The sequence below is a fragment of the Lissotriton helveticus genome, chromosome 11 (genome assembly GCF_964261635.1).
Source record: "Lissotriton helveticus chromosome 11, aLisHel1.1, whole genome shotgun sequence".
Taxonomy (NCBI): domain Eukaryota; kingdom Metazoa; phylum Chordata; class Amphibia; order Caudata; family Salamandridae; genus Lissotriton; species Lissotriton helveticus.
The window spans coordinates 1,096,815,919-1,096,840,667 of NC_136072.1; the positions used below are offsets into that span (position 1 = coordinate 1,096,815,919).

Genomic DNA, 24,749 nt, shown 5'->3' on the forward strand with positions numbered 1-24,749 from the left:
CAGCCGTGGTTCACCACGCTCTTGCAACTCTCACAAGTGCCACATCAAAAGCTACGAATTCTACCCATGCACCTTACACAGAACCATGGAGAAATAATGCACCCAGATCCAACTCAATTGAACTTAGCGATCTGGCTCCTGAAATCCTAGAATTTGGGTACTTAGATCTCCCCCCAAATTGCATGGAGATAATTAAACAAGCGAGACGTCCAACCACCAGAGCATGCTATGCAGCTAAGTGGAAGAGGTTTGCTATACACTGTACTAATAACAATATCAACCCTCTAGACGTATCAACAAGGGAGATTATTTGCTACTTATTACACTTACAGCAATGTAATCTAGCGTACACATCTATTAGAGTACATCTAGCAGCTATAGCAGCATACCTACAAAACAGGCAGCGCATATCACTGTTCAGAGTACCAGCGATAAAAGCATTCATGGAAGGTCTTAAAAGAGTCATTCCACCAAGATTACCACCTTCCCCAGTCTGGAACCTCAACGTAGTACTCACCAGACTAATGGGGCCACCCTTCGAACCTATGCATAGGTGCGAAATACAATTCCTTACATGGAAGGTGGCCTTCCTTATAGCCATTACCTCACTCAGAAGAGTAAGCGAATTACAGGCATTGACAATACAAGAACCATTCCTACAGTTACACCAGAATAAAGTGGTTCTTAGAACAAACCCAAAGTTCTTGCCTAAAGTAATTTCAGCATTCCACATCAATCAGCCAGTGGAATTACCAGTCTTCTTTCCAAAGCCACAGACGGTGGCAGAAAGGGCTCTACATACACTAGATGTTAAAAGAGCCATTTTGTACTACATAGAAAGAACACAAGACTTCAGGAAAACTAAACAACTATTTGTAGCATTTTCCCCAACACATAAGGGCAATCCTATCTCTAAAGCAGGCATCGCAAGATGGATTGTAAGATGTATACAAATATGTTACATTAAAGCAAAGAGAACATTAACTGTTCCTCCTAGAGCTCATTCTACAAGAAAACTAGGAGCATCTATGGCATTCTTAGGGAACATTCCCCTAGATGACATATGTAGAGCAGCAACTTGGTCTACACCACATACATTCACAAAGCACTACTGTGTTGATGTACAGGCTGCACAACAAGCCAGAGTGGGCCAAGCTGTATTAAAAACTCTATTTCAAACAGTTGCGACAGACACTGGTGACCACCGCTAGGGAGGTAACTGCTGTACAATCTATTCATAAATGTACCATCTGCAGCCCATATGCCTCGAATGGAATATGCTACTTACCAGTATGCATCTGTTCTTGGCATAGAGGGCTGCAGAGTGGTACATGCCCTCCCTGCCTCCCCGGAAACCTGTGTCTGTCCTAACATTATCTTATTTAGATACATTTACATGGGCATATCTTTATGTACTATACTACACTACTCCATCTAACCCTACTATGGCAAAACAATCTAAGGATGGAGCCGATGCCCATGCGCACTAACACCGAGAGGAGGAGTCACCTATGACGACAAAGACTTCTCCAGAAGAAAAACAAAGTGCAATCATCCGAGCCCAACACCAGATGGCGATCTATTCATAAATGTACCACTCTGCAGCCCTCTATGCCAAGAACAGATGCATACTGGTAAGTAGCATATTCCTTACTCATCACAACTTGGTGGTGCTAAAATGGTCCTCTAGAGGGTTTTTCATGCTGTGCTAAGTGTACAGGAAATATTGAAAAATAGGGCCCTCTTTAGTCATTTCTCTTTTGATTAGATATATATTCAGCATGCCTATTTATTACTTAGATAGGTTAGTATGTGGGCATGTGTGTGCTCTTTCGTCCGTGTTTTTGCATCTTTACTTTGTTGTATCTCTTTAACTCTGATGTTTGAAACAATAGTGGCTAGTAGGGAATGAGGGTGGCGGTGTGGGATTTTTTGGGTGGGCTAGAAAATATTTTTTTTAAAACACACTTACCTTTTCCGCCGGCTGCATCTCTCCTCCGCTTCTCTGCTCTTCCTGACTCCAGCCTGGAAGAAGCTGCAGGAAGCACCCGGGCACACAGGCTCCCCTAGGCCAATCACAACGCTGCAATGAAATGTTGTGATTGGTCTGAGCGCTGTGGATCGGAGCTCAGATCAGGACAGGGCGCCTGTGCATATTCCCTACCAGGCTGTGCATCACAACCTAGTGGGGAATGTGCAAAGTGCGCATGACTGCTTGACCGGCCAAAACAGATGGCCAAGCAGTCATGCGCACTTAGAGTGCACAGTCCACTCTTCCTCCCGGAGCCACCAGCCCTGCCCACCCTAACCCAACCCCGCAGCAACCAAAAATCAAATGATAACGTTCAGTTATTATCATTTTATTTTTCCCTCTTTCACTGCTCTAAAAACCTTAGCGGAGGAACCCCACTGGTTTTAAATCGGGTGTGTCTGTCATTTTGGGGTTGTGCTTGTTTGTTTTCCTGGATCACCACTGGTTCTGTGTCGCTCTTAAAGTTGTGTTTCCTCAGACCTCATTGTGAGTGCCAGCTTGCTTGTGTGCAGGTATTCTTCGTATGCATGCATGTTTGTGCTTGGTGCGTCTGGATTGGCTGGGCTGTGCCTGACTCCTCTGTTGTCCTCACCTCATCTCCATGATATGCAGGCAGGGCGTGCCTGCTGATGTGTAAGCATGTATCTGCGGTCTTTATTGGCAGCATTTCATCCAAAGCTTAAGTTGTGTCTCATTTTTTCTAATGTGTGAAACTGTGTGTCTCCCAATTTGTATGGCTGAATGAATGTGATTTGCTTTCTCTCGATCAACCCTGCTTTTGCTGCACCCCAATGTGTTCCCTAGTGTCTCTGATTGAGAGTAGGGATGCCTACTCAGTTGTACATCTGTACCTAGCATGTGTTTCCCTGTTACTCATTCATTCCTGTGTTTTTTTTCCTTAGCTTTGCTGTACAAACCTGTGGATCGAGTCACACGGAGCACCCTTGTTCTACATGTAAGCAAATATTAACTTTACAAATATTTAATTAGTCTGTAGAAAGGAGGCAGAGGCAGCGATCTACTTCTAATCAATATTTCTATGTGGATTTGTATTTTAAAAATATATATTTATACCAGACTCTGACACGGGGCATGCAAACTATTCTCCATGACACTGAGTAATGATGAGGAGATGGGCAACTTACTCCCAACTCATCTTACCAGTGTGGTAATTGCTGCCTATGCCTCCATCAGATGCATTTGTGAGCTTCACGCTCTTACAATACAGGAACCATTCATCCAGGTTCACAATGATAGAGTAGTTCTTTGTACCAGCCCCAGATTTCTGCTGAATGTTGCCTCATTTTTCTGCATAAACTAGAAGATTGAGCTGCTCATTCTCCCGTATCTAGAGTCTGTAGAAGAAAGGTCACATCATACCCTAGATGTTAGGAGGGTGACAAATCAGGCATTGCAAGGTGGATTGTGAAGTACATCCAGACTTCCTTTGCTAAGGACAAGCAGACACACTCTGTGCCCTCTAAAGCCCACTCCACACACGACACAGCTGCCAATTTACCTTTCCTGGGAAATATACAAATAGCAGATATTTGGACAGCTGCCACTTGGTCACCACCACACTCCTTCGCCAAGCTATATTGTATGGATTTTCTAGTAGGTCATCAGGCATTAGTTGGCCAAGCTGCTCTGAGAATGCTGTTTCAAACATCTGCTTCATCTGTTTGCTAGCCACTGCTTTTGGGGAGGAACGGCTTTACATTCTATACAGAGCATGTATATTTACTATAACATGCTACAAACAGAAAATGTTACTTCTCTCGTAGGGGATTTTGTTTATGGTCATAAGCACTGAATAGCCCCGCCTGTGTGCGGGTACCCCTTAGCACTTTTTCACAATATGTCTTCTTAGGTGTAGATGTTCACCTTTCTTCAGGAAGGCCTGCAAAGTCACTTAGGAAAGAAACATATCTTGCAGCCTATAGGACTAGGCTACAATGGCCTAATTCTTCATCTTGTACTTAAAAAAGGGACCAGGAGAATGATATATGTGAATCATTTAATGATGTTTTAATATAACAGCATAAATCTCTTTTAAAAACACTTTTTTGATAGAGCATAAAGATGAAGTGAAGCAGGACAGAGCAGCCCCATTGGCTGTGATTATGAGTTAAAAATAGAGGCTGCGCCTTTAAGAACCTAGGGACCACCAGTATCCCATCATGCTCAGCAGGTGGCAGTTGCTTTAGTTCTTTTTTCCGGACTCCGCTGACAGGACCCTGGAGCATTGACCACAGTTGCATTTTTGCGTTTCTCTTCAAAATTCTCAACTGAATGTTGGTGCCAACCTTTTAATTCGACGTCTTTGGTCTCTCTCTCACTTTTTCTGTCTTTTTCTAACAGAAAGTAGAGTTTTTTGACCGAAAAATACAATCTCTTTTTGACAAATGCCCAGCCTGGTGGAGAAAAAAGGCCAAGACAGAGTCTAATGAGCAGTGTATACTCTGCCTCCCAGACGATTATGTTCCTGAGCCTTGCCATCACTGCAGGAACTTTTGAAGACGTGCCCCGAGAGAAGATTCGCCTTCATGGTACAGAGGAGTAAAGAAGAAAGCAGATGCAGTCTGAAAGTGGGACCTCAGGGTGAGGAGAGGGTTAGGCTTCTACCAGGGGTTTCTCATCTGTCTCTGGAGGGCGTGCCAGGAAGAAAATAGCACAAAAATGCCATTGGTCCCAGTCTGCATCAAGAGGATTGATGTCGAAGACAGGTACGGCACCGACCTGTTCACTGTCTATTCATGGTTAGACGTCGAGCAAGCACCGCAGATCAGTGTTGAGGCAAGGAGTATGGACTTCAACAACCCGCAGGCCTCGCTTGACGCCAAGGAGTCCTTCGACTTTGAGGCCATCAAGACAGTCACTGCCGAGATCCTGGTCATCGAGGCACCGTCGAAGATCAATGTCGAGTCACGCCCTGCAATCACTGTGCAGGCCGAGGTCAGTCGACGTCGAGAACTATCGACATAGTCTACGTTATAGGAGGCAAGAAAGGAGAGAAGACGCATCTACTCATCCCCAGATTTGGAGTACTGTAGAGCATATTACCCTTCTTCAGGGATCCAGCCATGTTCTCCACCACCAGCTTTGTCTCCTCCTCCTCCGCCACCTGCACCGACTCTTCCGGCCTGGCCTCCAACCCCACGTCGTCCACCACTGCTTCCAGCTCCACCAGCACTGGTCACTCCAAGACCCTGATCTCATTCCAGGTTGCGCCATTCTAGATGCCCTGGTCACAGCCCTAGCACACTTCTTCCTCTTCCAGGCACTCTGGTGTTCATCATCATTCACGTCTCAGTCCAGACATCATACAGACATCTCCTCCGCTTCTACTGGATGATACTCCCCAATGCTTTCAGACTCTCTACCTCCACGCATTACCACCAGGGAATGATTCACCACACTTCAAGAGGTCTTCTTGAGGGGAGTGACAAAACTTAACATTCCCATGTCAACGACAACACAAACGACATCAATCATTTTTGAGGCTCTACAACATAGGCCGGCATCAAGGCTTTTGCTGCCTCTTGTACCAGGTGTCCTTGAACCTGCTATTGACCTCTTCCTGACACCAGCCTCTGTTAACCCAGCACCATCCATGCTTCAAAAGAAATACTGCCCTCTGGAGCAAGATCCTACACCAGACTTGGTGATTGTAGTAGCTGCAAAGAAGCAGCATGCCACTACTCCCACTTATACAGTGACTCCCGATATGGATAGTCAGAAGCTAGATTCCTTAGCTCGTAAAAAGTGCTGTATGGCAGCCAGTACAATTGCTATTTTAGGCAGATTTGACAAGGCACTGTGGGAATTCATGAACCAGTTTGCTTAAAATATCCCTAGAGAGAAAAGGGAAGACTTCATGGAAATCCTAAATGAAGGATTAATGGTCTCAAATCAAGTTATTACTGCAGCAGCAGACTCTGCTCTATTATCAGCTCATGAGTACTGCCACGGCGTCGTTCTTAGAAGGCACTCTTGACTCCGCCTTACATCCCTCATGCCAGAATCGCAGCAGAGAATATTAAATCTGCCATTCTCCGGGACCACTCTATTTGTAACCCATGCCGACGATGAGATGGCATGCATGAAGGCAGAAATAAAATCTCTAAAGGCAGTCTGCTTAGAGAGACCCCGGGAACGGAGGGAATCTTTCCAACCCTACTAACACTGCTTGTATTCCCACAAGGTTCAAATCTCTCACACGGAGCAAGGGCACCAGCAAAGCGGTGCACAACGATAGCACCAATGTCCCTACCAATTATATCAAAGAAAGCTGCCTATGGTTGGAGACGGAAGCGAAAGCTCGCAACGACACTATGGGATTTTATACAGCTAGGTGACCTGTGGAGGAGTAAGGGGTTCGACAAATGGGATCTCATAGGTATTAATTGCATTGGGGATCTGTGGGACAAAACTGATATTAAGCCCTTTGCAGCGCTGCAGAAACAATATCACATGGCTGAATCGGAGCGTTTCCGGTTCACACAGGTTCGACATGCACTTCGCACGCACCTTAAGCCTGGTACCACACTGACGGATTCATCCCCGTTGGAAGATAGAGTACTAGATGGGCATCTCCCTTATAGCACCATTTCCCTGATATACAAAAAGTTGGTCAACAACATCTCGGACCCCCTTAGGTTCTTCGAGAGAGGTGAACCAGGGATGGTATAGAAATGGACGACGAGGAATGGCAAGAGGCAGTCTCCTCTCCCAGAGTCGTAGCAATACCTGCTCGTCTCCGCCTTGTCCAGCTGAAACTTCTTCACCGTATTTATGTAATGGGGCCCCAGTTGGCACGAATGGGAAGAGTGGATGAAGGCACCTGTAGGCGAGACTGTGGCCAGCCAGGAACCTTTTTCACATAGTTTGGGAGTGCACTCACATCCAACCCTTCTGGCACGACATCCACAACATTATCAACACTGTTCTGTCTGTGCAGCTCCGTGTGGAGGCCCGTAGGTGTCTCCTGAACATTTGGGAGCCAACTGATTTAAATGTTTGCATAACGCAGTGGGTAACGTTGGGGCTAACGCTAGCTAAGAGGAATATCGCCCAGCATTGGGGAGCACTGACCCCGCCTACGGCCCAGGAATGGGAAAGGGACTTGAATTGGGCAATGTCTCGAGAAAAGACTGTGTATGTAGCACGTGGATGCCCTAAGAAATGGTCTCGGGTGTGGGGCCCTTGGAATTCCTACCGTGGAGATATATGTCAGCCTCCGTTGGCCCCTGTAGTGGACAATCCCTCGTCACCCTAGACTTTCTGCCAAACGTAACTGTATTTTTGCAAACTCACCTGCTGTACCAAAGATGCCGATAGAATTACTCCCTCTGAACTGTCATACTATTGCGTGTTTGTTTCTTTCTCAATAAAAAATGTTTTATAAAAAAAAAAAGAAAGCAGCCTAGAGGGAGATCTACCCAGCAGTCTGCTCAAGGGGGCAAGCAACCATCCAGGTCAAAACCCTGAATTCTTTCTCCCCCCCCCGCCCCTTCTGTTACCCAATCCGGTGGGGGAAAGCATCTGACATTATCTGGCAGAGTAGCAAAACATAACGTAAGCCTGGATACTGAATGTTTTTCTCAATAGATACTGTGTAAAGTTCTCTAGCCCTCCACCGTCCATACCTCCGAAACCAACGAATTTCTAACTCCCACTGTTACAATTGGAGGTCAGAATCCTCTTACAAAAGCTGACAGTGGAACCTGTTCTTCACCAACAACGAGGTACAAGCATTTATTCCAGGTACTTTCGCATCAAGATGAAAGACAAGAATGAATTCAGACCCGTTCCCGACCTCAAAACAGCGAACAAATGGATTTGGTGAGAAAAGTTCTGGATGTAGGCATTATCCCCAATTACACCAGGGAGATTGGCTCTGTTCCATCGACTTTCAAGCCACATACTTTCATATACCAATTGCCAGAAAGCATTGTAGGTTCTTGAGGTTAATAGTGTGTCAGAACCATTATCCATACCAAGTACTTCCATTTGGCCTGAATTCAGCACCCAGGACATTCTCGAAGTGCATGGCAGTAGTGGCCACCCATTTCAGGAGACTCAAAACATTTGTCTACCTATGCATAGACGATTGACAAATCAAGGCGTCCGTGTCTCAGAAAGCTCAGCTTCATAACCATTGGACTTGTCATCTCCTACAAAGACTAGGCCTTCAGGTCAACCACAAGTCAACCTCTGTCCCAGTTCAAATCTTACATTATCTGGGAGCTTTTATCGACACCCTACTGGCAAAATTGTGTCCTTCGGAGGAGAGGCGCTTATCGATCTTTCAGAAGTGTCATGCTCTCATGAAAGTCTCTCATCCAATGGTGAGGACAGTATACTCCCTCCTCGGCTCAATGGCCTCCTTCATCTTTCTCACAACAAATGCCTGTCTCCACATATGATCTCTTCAGGAATGTTTCGAGGACTGGTGGAACCAACTGACAGGCAACTGGGAAGACAGGATATAACTATCCCTTTATGCGAAGCTGTCCCCAAAATGGCGGTGCTCTCCAACCAATCTCCTTTGAGGTACCCCATTTCATCAGGAGATTCCTCTTCAAACAGTAGTCACGGATGCCTCACGACTGGGATGGGGAGCCCACATGCATCATCTCCAAATCCAGGGCAAGTGGTTGCAGAGAGAATCAACATACCATATCAATCTACTTGAGCTGCACACAGTCTATCTGGCGCTGAAGGCGTTTCATTTTTTTTTTTTTTTTGTGGAGTTTTATATAGCGCGAACTAGACCCGAACCGAATCAGGTATCAGAGCGCTTTACATAGCACAAGTTACGTTTGGTCATTCAGATCTCACTCCCTGCTTGATCAGATGGACAATACGACAACCATGTGCTAACTCAACAAGCAGGGAGGGATGAGGTCCAAGCCCTTGTCTCAAGAGGCCCAGACGATCTGGAAATGGCTTCTAGCCAGATACCTTACAATCACAGCCACTCACCTTCCAAGTGTCCAAAATCCTCTCTCAGACTCCCTCAGCAGACTCCTGAAAGAAAGCCACGAGTGAGACTTAAACGCCGAAGTCGTTTAAAACATCTTTCAATGGTGGGAAACTCAGGTCATCTACTTGTTGGCCACTGCAGAAAACAAAAATGCTGAAGCTTCGCCTCAATTTACTTCCTGCCAGGGACGCTGGCGAATACCCTATGGATCAATTGGTCTGGCAAATTTCTCTGTGCTTTTTCACCGATTCCACTGATACGAACAGTCTTCATCAAGTGGTTTTAATTGAGAACAAAGATGAGCCTCATAGCTCTAGAGTGGCCACGTCAATGGTGGTTCACAGACCTCCTTCATCAGTGCGTCCATCCAAATCTCAAACTACCATGCAGACCAGACCTGCTAACAAAGTTAGGAGGGCAGATGGTACACCCCAATCTCTCCTCTTTGAATTTGGTGGCATCGCTTCTGAGCTAGTGCAGCACGGACACTTGAATCTGCCACAAAACTGCATGGACATCCTGAAAGAGGCTAAGCGGCCTTCAACTTGTTCCGCATATGCCTTCAAATGGAAGAGATTTTTCCTATTGTGTTCCTCTAAGAACGTGGACCCTACGTCTTGCCAGGGAGATGTCATTTTTCCATACCTACTCCCATTTCGCAAAATCTGGGCTTGCAATTCTCTTCTATAAAGGCTCACCTGACATCTCTTACTGCATACAGAAAATGTCCTTCACAAATCTTTTTATTTCAAAGTCATCATAATCAAGGATTCTCTAGAATGGTTAAAGACGGGTTTCCCTCGCATTAGGCATCGTCCTCCTTTCTGGGAGCCTAACATAGTGCTTTCACATCTGATGCAGGATCCCTTTGAGCCTATCCACAAAGCCTCCCTGCAACACCTTTCTTGGAAGACCGCTTTCCTTGTAGTAGTAGTACTATCTGCTCGCAGGGATAGTGAGATTCAAGTGATTTGTTCTCATACACCAGATGCAGTCTTCCACTCAAGCAAAGTGGTCATGAAAACTCGCCCAAAATTCCTCCCCCAAGATATTTCAGACTTTCATGTTAATCAAACCGTCTCCATACCAACATTCTTTAAGAATCCCTCTGCTCTAGCTGAAAGATCTCTTCGTTCTCTGGATGCGAGGAGAGTTTTACAATTTCATCTCAATAAGACAGGGGACAACTTCAGATCGAGCCAATTGTTTATCAACTATGGTCGGTCCGTATGCGTTTAGCCACTTCCAAGCAATCCATCTCCAGATGGATAGTTTCGTGCATCCTTTTGTGCTACCAAAAAGCTAACAAGACACTATCAGCTAAACCTAAAGCACATGCCAATAGAGGTAAAGCGGCTACTGCTGCTTTGTTGAGGAATGTCCCTATTCCGGATATTTGCAAAGCAGCCACGTGGTGATCTGTCCATACATTTACCAAACATTACTGCCTAGACTCTGATGCTAGAGCAGACGCTGAAGTAGGACGGGCCTCTCTCAGAAATCCTTTTGCTTAAATGGCTATCTTAGTTCATTCTCTGTCTTCTCCAGCATTCTGTCAGCATTCGTAGACAAACCAGCCTATCTACATTCCGCACGCTCCATAAAACATGGCTTTACCCATAATCTTTTCTGGTCCGCTAGTCCACTTCCGCAGAGCTGGGACATCTCCGGGTAGCCATGCGCTATACAAATCCAATCCAAATCCAATCCATCACTCTTAGTAGAGATGGACTTGCTGCTCTATTCAGTGCTTATGACTATGAATGGAAATCCCCTACGAGAGAAGGCTTAGTTTCTTATCTGTAGCTCCAGTTCTCTCGTAGGGGAATTTCCATTATTGTCACGAGCAACCCTCCCTCCTCCCCGGCGAAGTGAACATAGATAACCATAGGATCTACATATCATCATTCATCGCCTTCAAAAAGAACTGAAGCAACTGCCACCTGCTAAGCAAGATGGGATACTGTTGGTCTCTGGGTTCTTAAAGGCGCAGCCTCTGTTTTTAACTCCTATAATGACAGTCTATGGGACTACCCTGTCCTGCTTCCCTTCATCTTTATGCGCTATCAAAAAAAGGGTTTGTGAAAGAGATTTATGCTGTTATATAAAAACTTCATGAAATGATACACATATATAATTCTCCTAGCCGCTTTTTTAAGTACAAGATGAAGAATTGGGCCATGTAGCCTAGTCCTATAGGCTGCATGATATATTTTTTTCTTAAGAGACTCTGCAATAGGATGCCCCCTGTATGGGTGATAGTGGTGGGCATTTAGGACCCATGACATACGCCCAGGGACCTACCTGAGGCGTTGCTGATTCGGTCTAACAACACTACTTTCCTGTAGGGCCTGGTGGCTTGTCGTCTCTGTTTTCCATAATGGAGGGAGGGGGCCTCCGGAATCACTCATGAAAATATGTTGACTGCTACTTGTGGACTTCACATAGGACACCATAACTGGATTGCACAGTATAAAATATGCTGTCTTTATTTACGCCCACGATGTATTTGATATCTGCTAATGTGTTTGGTTTGTCCTGACATTAAGTTCTATAGTATGAACAACGTACTCCTGTCATGGAATGCTATGCATTGTAATGTACACTTTGTACTGTTGTCCGGTGAGGTTGGCAGCGAATGTTATGTCCGTGTTGCTCAAAACTAAATAAAAATTGGTTAAAAAAACGTGAGTCTGTAGGCCTTCCTGAAGAAAGCCGAACAACTACACTTAAGAAGACGTATTGTGAAAAAGTGGTCCAGGGTCCCCGTACGTGGGCGGGACTACTCAATGCCTATGATTATAATGGAAATTCCCCTATGAGAGAACTGGAGTTACAGGTCAACTATTCCTTATCCTGTAACCAGCTGTTCATAGCATGTAGTTCTGCCAGTGGTGGCTGGCATCTACGGGGAAGGGCATGTTTGCAAATCTATACTAATATAATAAAGAGAGAGCCCAAAGCTTTGAGGCGGGTAATCTCAGGAACCACAGCACCAATCACAACACCCAATACAGCGTTGGAAAGGGCAGTTGCAGCAGAAGGACATAGGCTATGCAGACGCCTACCATATACATTTAAAAGGTAAAAGAACTGTGCCAGCAAAGTAGTCCCTTGTGGGCGTGTCTGCGTTGTGCTGTGGGCGTGTTCTGGGGGCGTGACAAACGCTGGGTGCGTGTGGTACGTTCCGCCCTTCATGCCATGTCTCATATCGTGTGCTGTGGGCGTGTGCTGGGAGGGTGGGCGTGTGCGGGGCGCGGGATTACGAGAAAAAAAAGCGAGCGTTCTGCCCATTATTTCATTGTTTTTCCTTCCCAGGTTCTGTACATTCCAGCTCCGGGTGTCCACCCTGCTCCCTTTAAATACTCCTGCACCCCATAATCATAACCCACCTTACTCCTTAAAATACCCCAACACCCTTAAACACTAACCCATCTTAACCCTATAAATATACCCTGTACCCCAAAACCCGAACCTATCCCTAAACCCTAAAAATATCCCTGTACCCCAAAACCCAAACCTAGACCTGAACCCTATAAATACCCCTGTACCTCAAAACCCAAACCTACCCCTCAACCCTAAAAATACCCCTGTACCCCAAAACCCAAACCTAGCCCTGAACCCTAAAAATACCCCTGTACCCCAAAACCCAAACCTACCCCTGAACCCTAAAGTACCCCTGTACCCCAAAACCCAAACCTAGCCCTGAACCATAAAAATAACCCTGTACCCCAAACCTTCCCCTGAACCCTAAAATACCCCTGTACCCCAAAACCCAAACCTAGCCTTGAACCCTAAAAATACCCTTCTACCCCAAAACCCAAACCTAGCCCTGAACCCTTAAAATACCCCTGTACCCCAAAACCCAAACCTACCCCTGAACCCTAAAAATACCCCTATACCCCCAAACCTAGCCCTGAACCCTAAAAATACCCCTGTACCCCAAAACCCATACCTATCCCTAAACCCTAAAACTACCCCTGTACCCCATAACCCAAAACTATATCTGAACCCTTAAAATGCCCAAACACCCCAAAACATATACCCCTATACCCATACTTACCTTATCCAAACATTAAAAAAAAACATGCTATTACCATTCATGCATTTACAACGAATTTCGTTGTAAATGTATGCGTGGTAAAAGCATATAAAATGTAATGCCATGCGTTATAATGGCATTGCCGAGTCATGGTACTTTCGTAATGAAAGTATGCGGAGTGATGGTATGCGGAAAGAAAGTTGCGGAATAATGGGTGTTTACCCTCCCCCGGTAAGTACATTGGTGGCACGGCGGCCCACATCTACAGCAACATACTCATATTTTTTCAACACCTATTTGAAAAATGCACAGGTCTCTCTCATTGATGGCCAGCACCGACATACACTTTTAGACACACCTCCCGCCACAAGTTCTAGAATTGCGAACTTTAGAGCTGGAGAGCTACGTTCGAATCTCTGCATCAGCTCAACATCCTGTGATTCCAGGCAAATCGCTTTGTCTCCCCGTGCCTACCACAAATGAATGTGTTCTTCTGTAATGTAAATTGTGCTCATGCCATGTTGTCGAGTTCGCGCTAAATAATATTGCAAGGAAAAATAAAGTAGGGAAACTATCAAACTAGAGTTCACACACTACTGAACGAGCACTCTTAAGTGCATCAGCAGTGCACTGTGAATCGGAGCGTTTCACAGGCCTGTCACAGATAAGAAATGCTATCAAAACAAAATCCTACAAAACAATATACTACTGGCCGGCAGCAATTCAAACCCGCACAAGGTCGGGACGGGCTGCTAGTAAAATAATAAAATACTTACCGAAACCTTCCTCAGCTCCAGACCTCTTCTTCCGTCAACTGTAGTGTGGGCACCAGCAAACACCTTTGACCAATCCTGGCGCTGGTCACATGCTGTTAACCAGCATGAGAACGGCACCCTGATTGGAGGGAGGGGCCTCTCTCGGCTCTCCCCAATGCCCTGGAGGCCTGCACCTGCTCTCAACCCAGCCGTCTAAGACAGCTGGGTTGAGGGTTTTAAAGTGCCCATGTCTGGCTGGCCTTTGCAAGACGGCCAACCAAAGAGAGATGCGTCCTTTTGATAGTGCACAGGCAGCCCTCTGCCCACCACTCCTCCCTGCTGACGTTCAACAGGCCCACCCTGTCCTGACACTCGGTTCAGGATGGGATGATGAAAAATAAAATGGTAATCAATTACCATCTTATTTTTCATCTCTGAGGCTTTGGGGGCATTTAAGTGGGGTGACGCTCCTCAGCTCCTGAGTTCTGCAGCGTTACATGCGATCACCATCCTCACCAGAAGACAGGAATGATAACCGATGTTTCTTTATCTCCCTTTTTTTTTATGCATAGTGCACTGTGTGATGACACTGCTTCCTATGTACACTATCTGTCCACTTAGTGGAAAGGAATCTGAAGTGAAGCCCTTCTAGTGGTGCATTGTGGACTTATGGTGGCTTCACAATAGTGACTCAAACCTCTTAGGAAAAAATGCAAGTTACAAACTACTGAGCCCAACACTAGATGAAGGGAGCATGCAGAGCATGTGTTTCTATAGCATTAACTGTTATAAACAGAAAAGGTTCATCCGCCCTGTTCCTTTGTTGAAAGTTTTGCTCTGAACCATCTAATGAGCATCTAGAAAAAGAGTCCCAAAAGTGTGATTTCCGTTGTTAATTCTGTAGTAAACGTTGCTCTCAAATACTGAAAACATTACACCAAATTTGGCAAAAAGTTAGAACTTTACTCATAAAGAAGGCTTTTTGTGATATGGAGTAAAACAGTTAGGCCATTTTTAGAGAAATTTGTTCTTAAAGAGGGGCCTAGGTCGCGCATGAAGGGGTTAAAAAGTTAGTAATATCGGGACCGTTGGTGTTCAGATATACTCTGATTGGCCAGTTAAAAGGTGCCAGTAGTTCCAGATTGGCTAATACCAACATGAACAGTATGTTGTAGCAGCCATCTCAGAACTCAGGCCATGGTCACTGCGTCCTGAAAATGGATGAAAAAATATAAGTGAGCAGGCTGGGGGATATGCAGGGGGAGACCATTAAGGAACTCATCCCTAGATTGGCTGGCCTGAGTATGGAAAACGTATGGCAGCCATTACAGAAGTCAGAGACATGGTCCACATTGAAAAGTTTTGTAGTGAATGCCAGATTTTAAAGGTCACAAAGAGGAGTGCCTATAAAGGGTGATAACAGATGTTAGTCACAATATGAATCATTTGATGGTGGTGTTATACATATTTTAGGAATTCTGGTGAGTTTGCAGGTAATTGTATCCTGTGAAAAATACGCTCGGATTCGATGAACCATGTTTAAGAGAAAACTGTTTTCTGTTATGATTTTCTCATAGAAATTATGGAAGGTGTTTCAGAAGATAAAATGAGAGCACCTTTTCTTTAACCGCATGCGCGCTAGCGGTTTTCCCGCGGCGCGCTGCGATTTTAAAAAAAAGCCGCGTTACATGACGAGCTCAGCTCGTCATCAGCGTGCGAGCGTCGTCGCTCATGACGAGCTCAGCTCGTCATGAGCGTGGAAGTGGTTAAGTTCACACTATCTTCCTCTACCATGTGAGAATTAAGTCTGATATTCTGAATAAATCATGTACTTCCAACTGTAGCAGAAGTCTGTCATTTGATTCCCCAATGTTTTACTGCAGCTCCCCACAGTGTTTTAATGAACATCTAGAGTGCTACAATTATTATGTGTTTGACAAAAGTGTGGCACACAGGAAGCCATGTTGATGGAACCCAAGCTGTAAAGCTGCAAGCATTTCACTTAGAAAAGAACAAAATTACGTGGTTCTTTTGTCATAGAAATTACAGTTAGTGTTCTAGAAAGCTAAAATAAGGACATATTTTCTATGAGTTCTTAAATGTCTTCCTCATCCATGTCCGTAAAATATTGTGACAGGCTGACTGAAACGTATTTTCAACACACCAGTAGCAACTGTCCGTTAACTCTCTAGTGAAGAATTGCATCTTCACCACAGATTTCTACTACGCAACTAAAGCGCTAACATTTTGCATTGATGACAAAAGCATGTTGCACATGAACTTCAGATTTATGGAATCAAATTTGTAAAACTGAATGTTTCTCCTATACAAGAGACTTCAGCAAATGAACAAAATTAGTGATTTCTTTTTATCAAAGAAATTAGGATTAGTATTCTAGAAAGTTGAATTGAGGGCATATTTTTTTTAGGAGTTCTCAAGTATCTTCCTCATCTATCTCAATAAAACATTGTGACAGGCCAGGCAGACTAAAAAGTATTTTCAACACCAGCAGCAGTCTGTGAGTTAACTCCCTAGTGATCCACCGCAGCATCACCACTGAGTTTCATTGAACAACTAGAGTGCTAATCATTTGTTCAAGACAGAAGTGAGGCTCCCCAGTATGCCATTTTGTTGGAATATAAGATATTGAATTTAAAGCATTTCCCAAGGAGGAGGCTGAAGTAAATTATCATTGAGAACTTAATGGAGGTATGAAACCAATGGGTTACAAATGTGAGCGGTGCTATGTGTTTTTATTAATTTGCGGCATAATGTGTTTTTAGAGTGGCTAAATATACATGGAGAGATTCATCCATAGGATAGCATAGGTACATCATCGCCTTTCCACATATGATTACTCCGCCCACCCAACGTGCACTGCTAATGACCTCTCACATTACTTCACTCATGACATCTAGGTCATAGCTTCCTCCCAGACCCTGCATTCAATCTGCAACAAAGCTTCGACTCAGTGCCTTAGCTCCAGCAAGGCCCGGCATCCAAACCTCTGCAAGCATCAGACCTCCACAGCACACAATTTTCAGCCTTACTCAGAGCAGGTTTGACACAGGGCTTAGCCTGTGGCCATCATCTGTATCCACCCATCCACAAGGGGCCAACCAGTACTATGCACAGACTTTACACATGCACAGTGGAGGTTGCCTGCAAGTCCTGGTGTCACACCAGACCCTGTATCCAACATACAGTAAAGGTTGGGTGGTGGGCTTGTGGTCCAGACCCTGCGCCCAGCCCTCTGCATGTGGCCAACTACCAATGTGCTTGGCCCTTGGCCATGCACAGTGGGGGGTTGGCTGCAGGGTCTCCGCCTGTAGCCAGGCCCTGCACCCACCCCTCTATGACCAGCTAACTCCCTACTTCTCAACCTCCAGCCCTTCACAGCAAAGGTTCACCACAGGATATTTTATTTAGTGACCAGCTCTCCACCTATGACCAATGTGCCCATCCTGGGGTGACATCCATTAATGGAGCTTCACCTCTGAATTTTCCAATTTTTTTTGCATCTTTTGAAAGCAGCTTATAAGAGTCCAGCTGTCGATTTTGGAGGTTATTTTACTCCCCGTTCACAAATCTTATAGCACACTATCAGAATGATTTGTTGATATCATTAGTAATTTCTTAAGTGTTTAGTTATAATCAATGGTGTCATGTGATTAGTGATGTAATAAGTGAGATCATAAACAGTACATGAGGTGTGCACAAGTTGTAGTTAGTTCACTGAACTATATCTAAGGTATATCAGGGGTTTTTAAGTTTTTTTAACGTTAGCTTGTGTCTCATTCCAACACATAACTAAAACATCACTTTAATACTTTGTGCTTTTTCACTGAAAATTTCATTTTAGCAAGGGTCTAAAATATACCTTGAATCAGTGCTTGTTTTCTGTCACTGGTGCAGTCGTTAACAAGCTGCAGCCTTCAGTTTATCATTTGATTGTTGTGAAATAATTTGTCAGTGGTGCTGTGATTTTGCTGTGATATCAGTGGACAATGGGTGCGTGACTTTGACTGCTGCACCCCTGTGATTTTGTTGAAATGGTTCTTCTGCTGCACTTCAACTGAACAGATTTGGGCTCTGACATGCTTTTGTCTAGTGTACCGGTGAGGGCGATTGGTCAGGGGCAGGTAATGCTATCCAGACTGACGGTAACTAAATGCTGTACCCTAAAAGTGCTGGGTATTTTCAGGTCAAAGCATAAGCTTGCAGAGAGGGGTGTGAAAGAGGACAAAGTGCTAGTAGCTGGGCCTTAATGGGACCGGAAGCAGCAGACACTGGTCACCCCGAAGGGTTTATACAGCAAGGATATGACGGCAGCTCCCAGAAGAGACGCAAAGCTCCATCAGACCATTCATTGTTGATGTGGTACTACAGATATCCCCAGTATGCAGCCAGCGGGTCCCCGTGGCCATGTGCAGAAGACAAGCAGTTGTGCTGAGTTCTGTAGGAAGTCCCTGGAATCTAGTAATGGGAATATGTATCAAGGAGATAAACGGTGAACAACCAAGGAGCCGATACAAACTGTTGAAAAACAGGAAGCAAGCATAGGGCTCATACCTTAAAGAGGTAGAGAAAGAGATGCACTCACCAAGTGGAAAGAGCCGGACTAGAGCACAAGCCCAAGGCTGAAGTAAAGCTGAAATACAATGCATCAGGCCTGCAGCTGTCTCAAGGGCTGAACTCATGAGCGGGGAAGAATTTAGGATACAGCAGTCTGCTTGGAGGAGAACCTGAAATTCAGAACAGACTTCTGAGCAAAGCATGAGTCAGAATGCATGTGCGGGACTATGCTCTAGGCAGAGCTCATGACTTCGTTTAGTAAATCTTTGCTAAGCGGAACGACGATTGATTCAGACCTGCGTCTGGAACCAGTGCACCGAACAGGAACTGCAAGAAGCGATTCCGAGCTCCTTCAAAACACATATGTGCTAACTGGCAGCAGTGGGCTCTGATCTTGGAAAGAGGGCAGATACTATCAAATTGGTACATTAAACACAGTATCCAAGCAGAGGATCCGGAGACTGAAAGATGAAAACAGGTCCAGACACGGTAAAACATGTAGCATTTAATACATTCTAGACTAATGTGGAAGCTGCACTGGGGAAGGGCTGGTAATTTGTTCAGATGTGTGGACCTGCAGCAATCACAAAAGAGGTCATCAGGTGTGTTGGTGGTCACAGGCAAGGTCCGCATGAAATCACCTGTCAGTAATCTAAATCCTTCCTCCTGAAGCTTTTGTAAATGGAAAAGGAATTAGTTGTTTGATGTTCGGACATTTGTATCTCCTAATCTACCTACTGCCTTCATCCTTTGTGTCTCATGACTTGGGGATTCCTTGTATTTCCTGCTCTACTGTCAGCTTGAAGCATGGGGGTATGTTGAATTTATGAGACTAGGGACACTAAATATAGAAATAAATGACGCAGTGAAATAAAATATGGTCTTACTTGCATATAGTATTTTAAATCAGCTAATCCTTGAATTAATCACAGAAAAAACGCAGTCAGCCAGACTCGCAGAAAACCATTTTTGCATTTATTGTATATGGTTTCTAATTAGTGGACAAGACGTGTACCATTGCAATTGCAATTAATAAGCCGAAATGCTAGTACCAGCAAGCAACTGGCAGCCACCTCATTGGACACCATACTTAGTGAAAGTGAAAGAATCTACTTCTGAGGCCGGATAACTTCATTCTCATTTGGTTAAGTCTCGGCTCAAGTGATTTCAAATACTACATCTAAGTGAGCAGACTGTTTGACTGACATTTACTCCTCTATTTCCTGATTTGTCTTCACCCCTTGTCTCTGGGGATGATCGGTTCTCTTGTACTTGGTCCTTCACTGATTTTAGCTTCCATCTCTGGGGAAGGATCTGTGAGGGCCCTGCATCCCTCCAGTACTGCCTTCAGGCTCCATCTCTGGGTATTGAGAAGTTGGGTTTTTTGTACTCCTTCTATACCGTCTCCAGTCTCCTTCTTAAAAATAACATGCAGTCTCCCTTGTGCCTCTAGCTCTGCTGTCTTCAGCCTCCATCTCAGGAATGATGTGCGGGCTCCCTTATGCCTCTGGTTCTGCTGTTTTCAGCCTCCATCTCAGGAATGATATGCAGGCTTCCATGTGCCTCTTGTTCTACTCTCTTCAGTCTCCATCTAAAGGTCACTATCCTGGCTCCCTGGTGTGTCTAACTCTGCTGTCTTCAGCCTCCATTTCAGGATTGATACGCAGGCTCCTTTGTACGTCTCTCTGGTTCTTCTGTCTTCCGCCTTTCATCCCGGGTAATGATAAGCAGGTTTGCTTGCGCCTACTGCTCTACTGTCTTCAGCCTCCATCTCAGGACTGATATGGAGGCTGTCTTATGCCTCTGGCTCTACTATCTTCAGCTTCCATCTCATGAATAACTTGCAGGCTCTCTTGTGCCTCTGGCGCTACTGTCTTCAGCCTCCATCTCAGGAATGACGCCCACGCTTTCTTGTACTTCTGGCGCTACTGTCTTCAACAACTATCTCATGAATGACATGCAGGCTCTCTTGTGCCTCTGGCGCTACTGTCTTCAGCCTCCATCTCAGGAATGACGCCCACGCTTTCTTGTACTTCTGGCGCTACTGTCTTCAACAACTATCTCATGAATGACATGCAGGCTCTCTTGTGCCTCTGGCGCTACTGTCTTCAGCTTCATTCTTAGGAATGACGCCCAGCTCTCTTGCACTTCTGGCGCTACTGTCTTCAACAACTATCTCATGAATGACATGCAGGCTCTCTTGTGCCTCTGGCGCTACTGTCTTCAGCCTCCATCTCAGGAATGACGCCCAGCTCTCTTGTACTTCTGGCTCTATTGTCTTCAGCCTCCATCTCATGAATGATGTGCAGGCTCTCTTGTGCCTCTGGTGCTACTGTCTTCAGCCTCCATCTCAGGAATGACATGCAGACTCTCTTGTGCCTCTGGCGCTACTGTCTTCAGCCTCCATCTCAGGAATGACGCCCAGCTCTCTTGCACTTCTGGCGCTACGGTCTTCAACAACTATCTCATGAATGACATGCAGGCTCTCTTGTGCCTCTGGTGCTACTGTCTTCAGCCTCCATCTCAGGAATGACATGCAGGCTCTCTTGTGCCTCTGGCGCTACTGTCTTCAGCCTCCATCTCAGGAATGACGCCCAGCTCTCTTGCACTTCTGGCGCTACGGTCTTCAACAACTATCTCATGAATGACATGCAGGCTCTCTTGTGCCTCTGGCGCTACTGTCTTCAGCCTCCATCTCAGGAATGACGCCCAGCTCTCTTGCACTTCTGGCGCTACGGTCTTCAACAACTATCTCATGAATGACATGCAGGCTCTCTTGTGCCTCTGGCGCTACTGTCTTCAGCCTCCATCTCAGGAATGACATGCAGGCTCTCTTGTGCCTCTGGCGCTACTGTCTTCAGCCTCCATCTCAGGAATGACATGCAGGCTCTCTTGCACTTCTGGCGCTACGGTCTTCAACAACTATCTCATGAATGACATGCTGGTTCTCTTGTGCCTCTGGCTCTACTGTCTTCAGCTTCATTCTTAGGAATGACGCCCACGCTATCTTGTACTTCTGGCTTTACTGTCTTCAGCAACTATCTCATGAATGACATGCAGGCTCTCTTGTGCCTCTGGCGCTACTGTCTTCAGCCTCCATCTCAGGAATGACGCCCAGCTCTCTTGCACTTCTGGCGCTACGGTCTTCAACAACTATCTCATGAATGACATGCAGGCTCTCTTGTGCCTCTGGCGCTACTGTCTTCAGCCTCCATCTCAGGAATGACATGCAGGCTCTCTTGTGCCTCTGGCGCTACTGTCTTCAGCCTCCATCTCAGGAATGACATGCAGGCTCTCTTGCACTTCTGGCTTTACTGTCTTCAGCAACTATCTCATGAATGACATGCAGGCTCTCTTGTGCCTCTGGCGCTACTGTCTTCAGCCTCCATCTCAGGAATGACGCCCAGCTCTCTTGCACTTCTGGCGCTACGGTCTTCAACAACTATCTCATGAATGACATGCAGGCTCTCTTGTGCCTCTGGCGCTACTGTCTTCAGCCTCCATCTCAGGAATGACATGCAGGCTCTCTTGTGCCTCTGGCGCTACTGTCTTCAGCCTCCATCTCAGGAATGACATGCAGGCTCTCTTGCACTTCTGGCGCTACGGTCTTCAACAACTATCTCATGAATGACATGCAGGTTCTCTTGTGCCTCTGGCTCTACTGTCTTCAGCTTCATTCTTAGGAATGACGCCCACGCTATCTTGTACTTCTGGCTTTACTGTCTTCAGCAACTATCTCATGAATGACATGCAGGCTCTCTTGTGCCTCTGGCGCTACTGTCTTCAGCCTCCATCTCAGGAATGACGCCCAGCTCTCTTGTACTTCTGGCGCTACGGTCTTCAACAACTATCTCATGAATGACATGCAGGCTCTCTTGTGCCTCTGGCGCTACTGTCTTCAGCCTCCATCTCAGGAATGACGCCCAGCTCTCTTGTACTTCTGGCGCTACTGTCTTCAACAACTATCTCATGAATGACATGCAGGCTCTCTTGTGCCTCTGGCTCTACTGTCTTCAGCCTCCATCTCAGGAATGACGCCCAGCTCTCTTGTACTTCTGGCGCTACTGTCTTCAACAACTATCTCATGAATGACATGCAGGCTCTCTTGTGCCTCTGGCGCTACTGTCTTCAGCCTCCATCTCAGGAATGACGCCCACGCTATCTTGTACTTCTGGCTTTACTGTCTTCAGCCTCCATCTCATGAATGATGTGCGGGCTTCATTGTGCCTCTGGTGCTAGCCTCCATCTAAAGAACAATAACCTGGCTCCCTTTTGCGTCTAGCTCTGCTGTCTTCAGCCTCCATCTCAGGAATTATATGCAGGCTCCCTTGTGTATCTGGCTCTACTGTCTTCAGTCTCCATTTCAGGAATGGGGTGCATGCTCCCTTGTGTCTCTGGCTCTACTATCTTCAGCCTACATCTCAGGAATAGTGTGCAGGCTCCGGTTCACTGACAGAATATCGATGTAAAAAATCTAGAATGCAAAAATATCGACTCCTTATACTTAAACAGGTAAGTACAAAAATATCCCCAAAAAATGTCAGTAAAAAATAGTTGTACAAATATCGATTTTTTTTGACGCACACACACACACACACACACACACACACACACACATATATATATATATATATATATATATATATATATATAATACATATTAAATATATTAAATAAAGATTTTTTTAAATAACGTAGATTTAATGTACATTTTAACAAATATAACAAACGTAATGAAAAAAGTTAAACACAAACATTAAATATATGTATATATATTAACTTTTTAAACAATTAAACATTATTTTTCATTTATTGTATAGTTTTACAATTATATTAAAATGTACAAATACACACACACACATATATATATATTGTTACACCAAGAAGACCCGTTTTACATGAAGTCCGCGGCCCGTTGACAGATGGCAAGTCCGACCGAGCGGGACACTCGGTAATTAATCCAACACACAAACTCTCTACTGCGCTTGAAAGAGAGAAGGACTCGCACTCAGGATAACAAGAGTTTATTTCGGCAAGGTAACGCGTTTCGACAGCAAGCTGTCTTGATCACACAATTTGCCAAATGACACAGGGAGTCAATACATAGGTATTAGATACAAACAAAGGACTTAATGTTTGGTAACTGATGTTATGAAAATACGGCGGCCATCTTAACACTGTAAATTATATCAACCACATTGGGTTGTATTTATACTACAAACATGTCATATTATATCCTGAAAACATGATTATGAACGTCTATATAGTTCTAATGCCTGTGACCAGATCCACTGTAATATGTACATTACTATATACATGTATTTACAAAGTGATTTATTCGACATAGTGTCAATTTGATCTGCAAAGTTGGGCTACATATATGTGGCATAGTGCCTCATTATTTCAAAAATAGACCTTCATTGTGTCAAATGCACAAATGGTTTTCATGGACATTTATCGATATCGTAGTTTATATATATACATTTGTAGATGGAACAGCATATCTATACAATATATCTTATACGTTTTCCCGTGTCACAAAAAGAGAAAAAGTGAAATGTGCATAAAAAGTGCAAATTACTATCAGAATTTGTCTAAAAGGGACTTCCGGTTGATCTATATACATGAGAAAGGGAACATAGCATTTTGACTCTGGCTCTTCGCAAACGCGAGTCAAAATGGATTATTAATCTCGAAACCAAGTATCCGAAAGGCCACAATCTTGACGAAGAATTAGCCTTCCATTTAAAAGAGTGAACAGCTAACTCCTCTATGAGATAGTAATGAAGTGCTATGTTCCCTTTCTCATGTATATAGATCTTAACATCTGTTTTCCATGTTCTGTTTATTTTCATTTTTATTTTTCACTTTCAACACATCACTTGATTAGTCTTATCTGATTTTTTTAGGTGGACGAGACTGGCTATAATGAAATTCTGGAATTTTCTGTCATTTCGTCAACCGGAAGTCCCTTTTAGACAAATTCTGATAGTAATTTGCACTTTTTATGCACATTTCACTTTTTCTCTTTTTGTGACACGGGAAAACGTATAAGATATATTGTATAGATATGCTGTTCCATCTACAAATGTATATATATAAACTACGATATCGATAAATGTCCATGAAAACCATTTGTGCATTTGACACAATGAAGGTCTATTTTTGAAATAATGAGGCACTATGCCACATATATGTAGCCCAACTTTGCAGATCAAATTGACACTATGTCGAATAAATCACTTTGTAAATACATGTATATAGTAATGTACATATTACAGTGGATCTGGTCACAGGCATTAGAACTATATAGACGTTCATAATCATGTTTTCAGGATATAATATGACATGTTTGTA

The 24,749-nt window shown here is 44.6% G+C and overlaps 1 protein-coding gene across 1 annotated transcript in view; it reads left to right on the plus strand.

The window, feature by feature from the left end:
- BCR (BCR activator of RhoGEF and GTPase) overlaps positions 1–24,749 on the plus strand; it is a 447,751-nt gene that overhangs the window by 255,108 nt on the left and 167,894 nt on the right. The window contains exon 7 of the mRNA XM_078667758.1: positions 2,935–2,987. Coding sequence (XP_078523884.1) covers positions 2,935–2,987 — 53 coding nt within the window. The remainder of the gene's footprint in view (positions 1–2,934; positions 2,988–24,749) is intronic.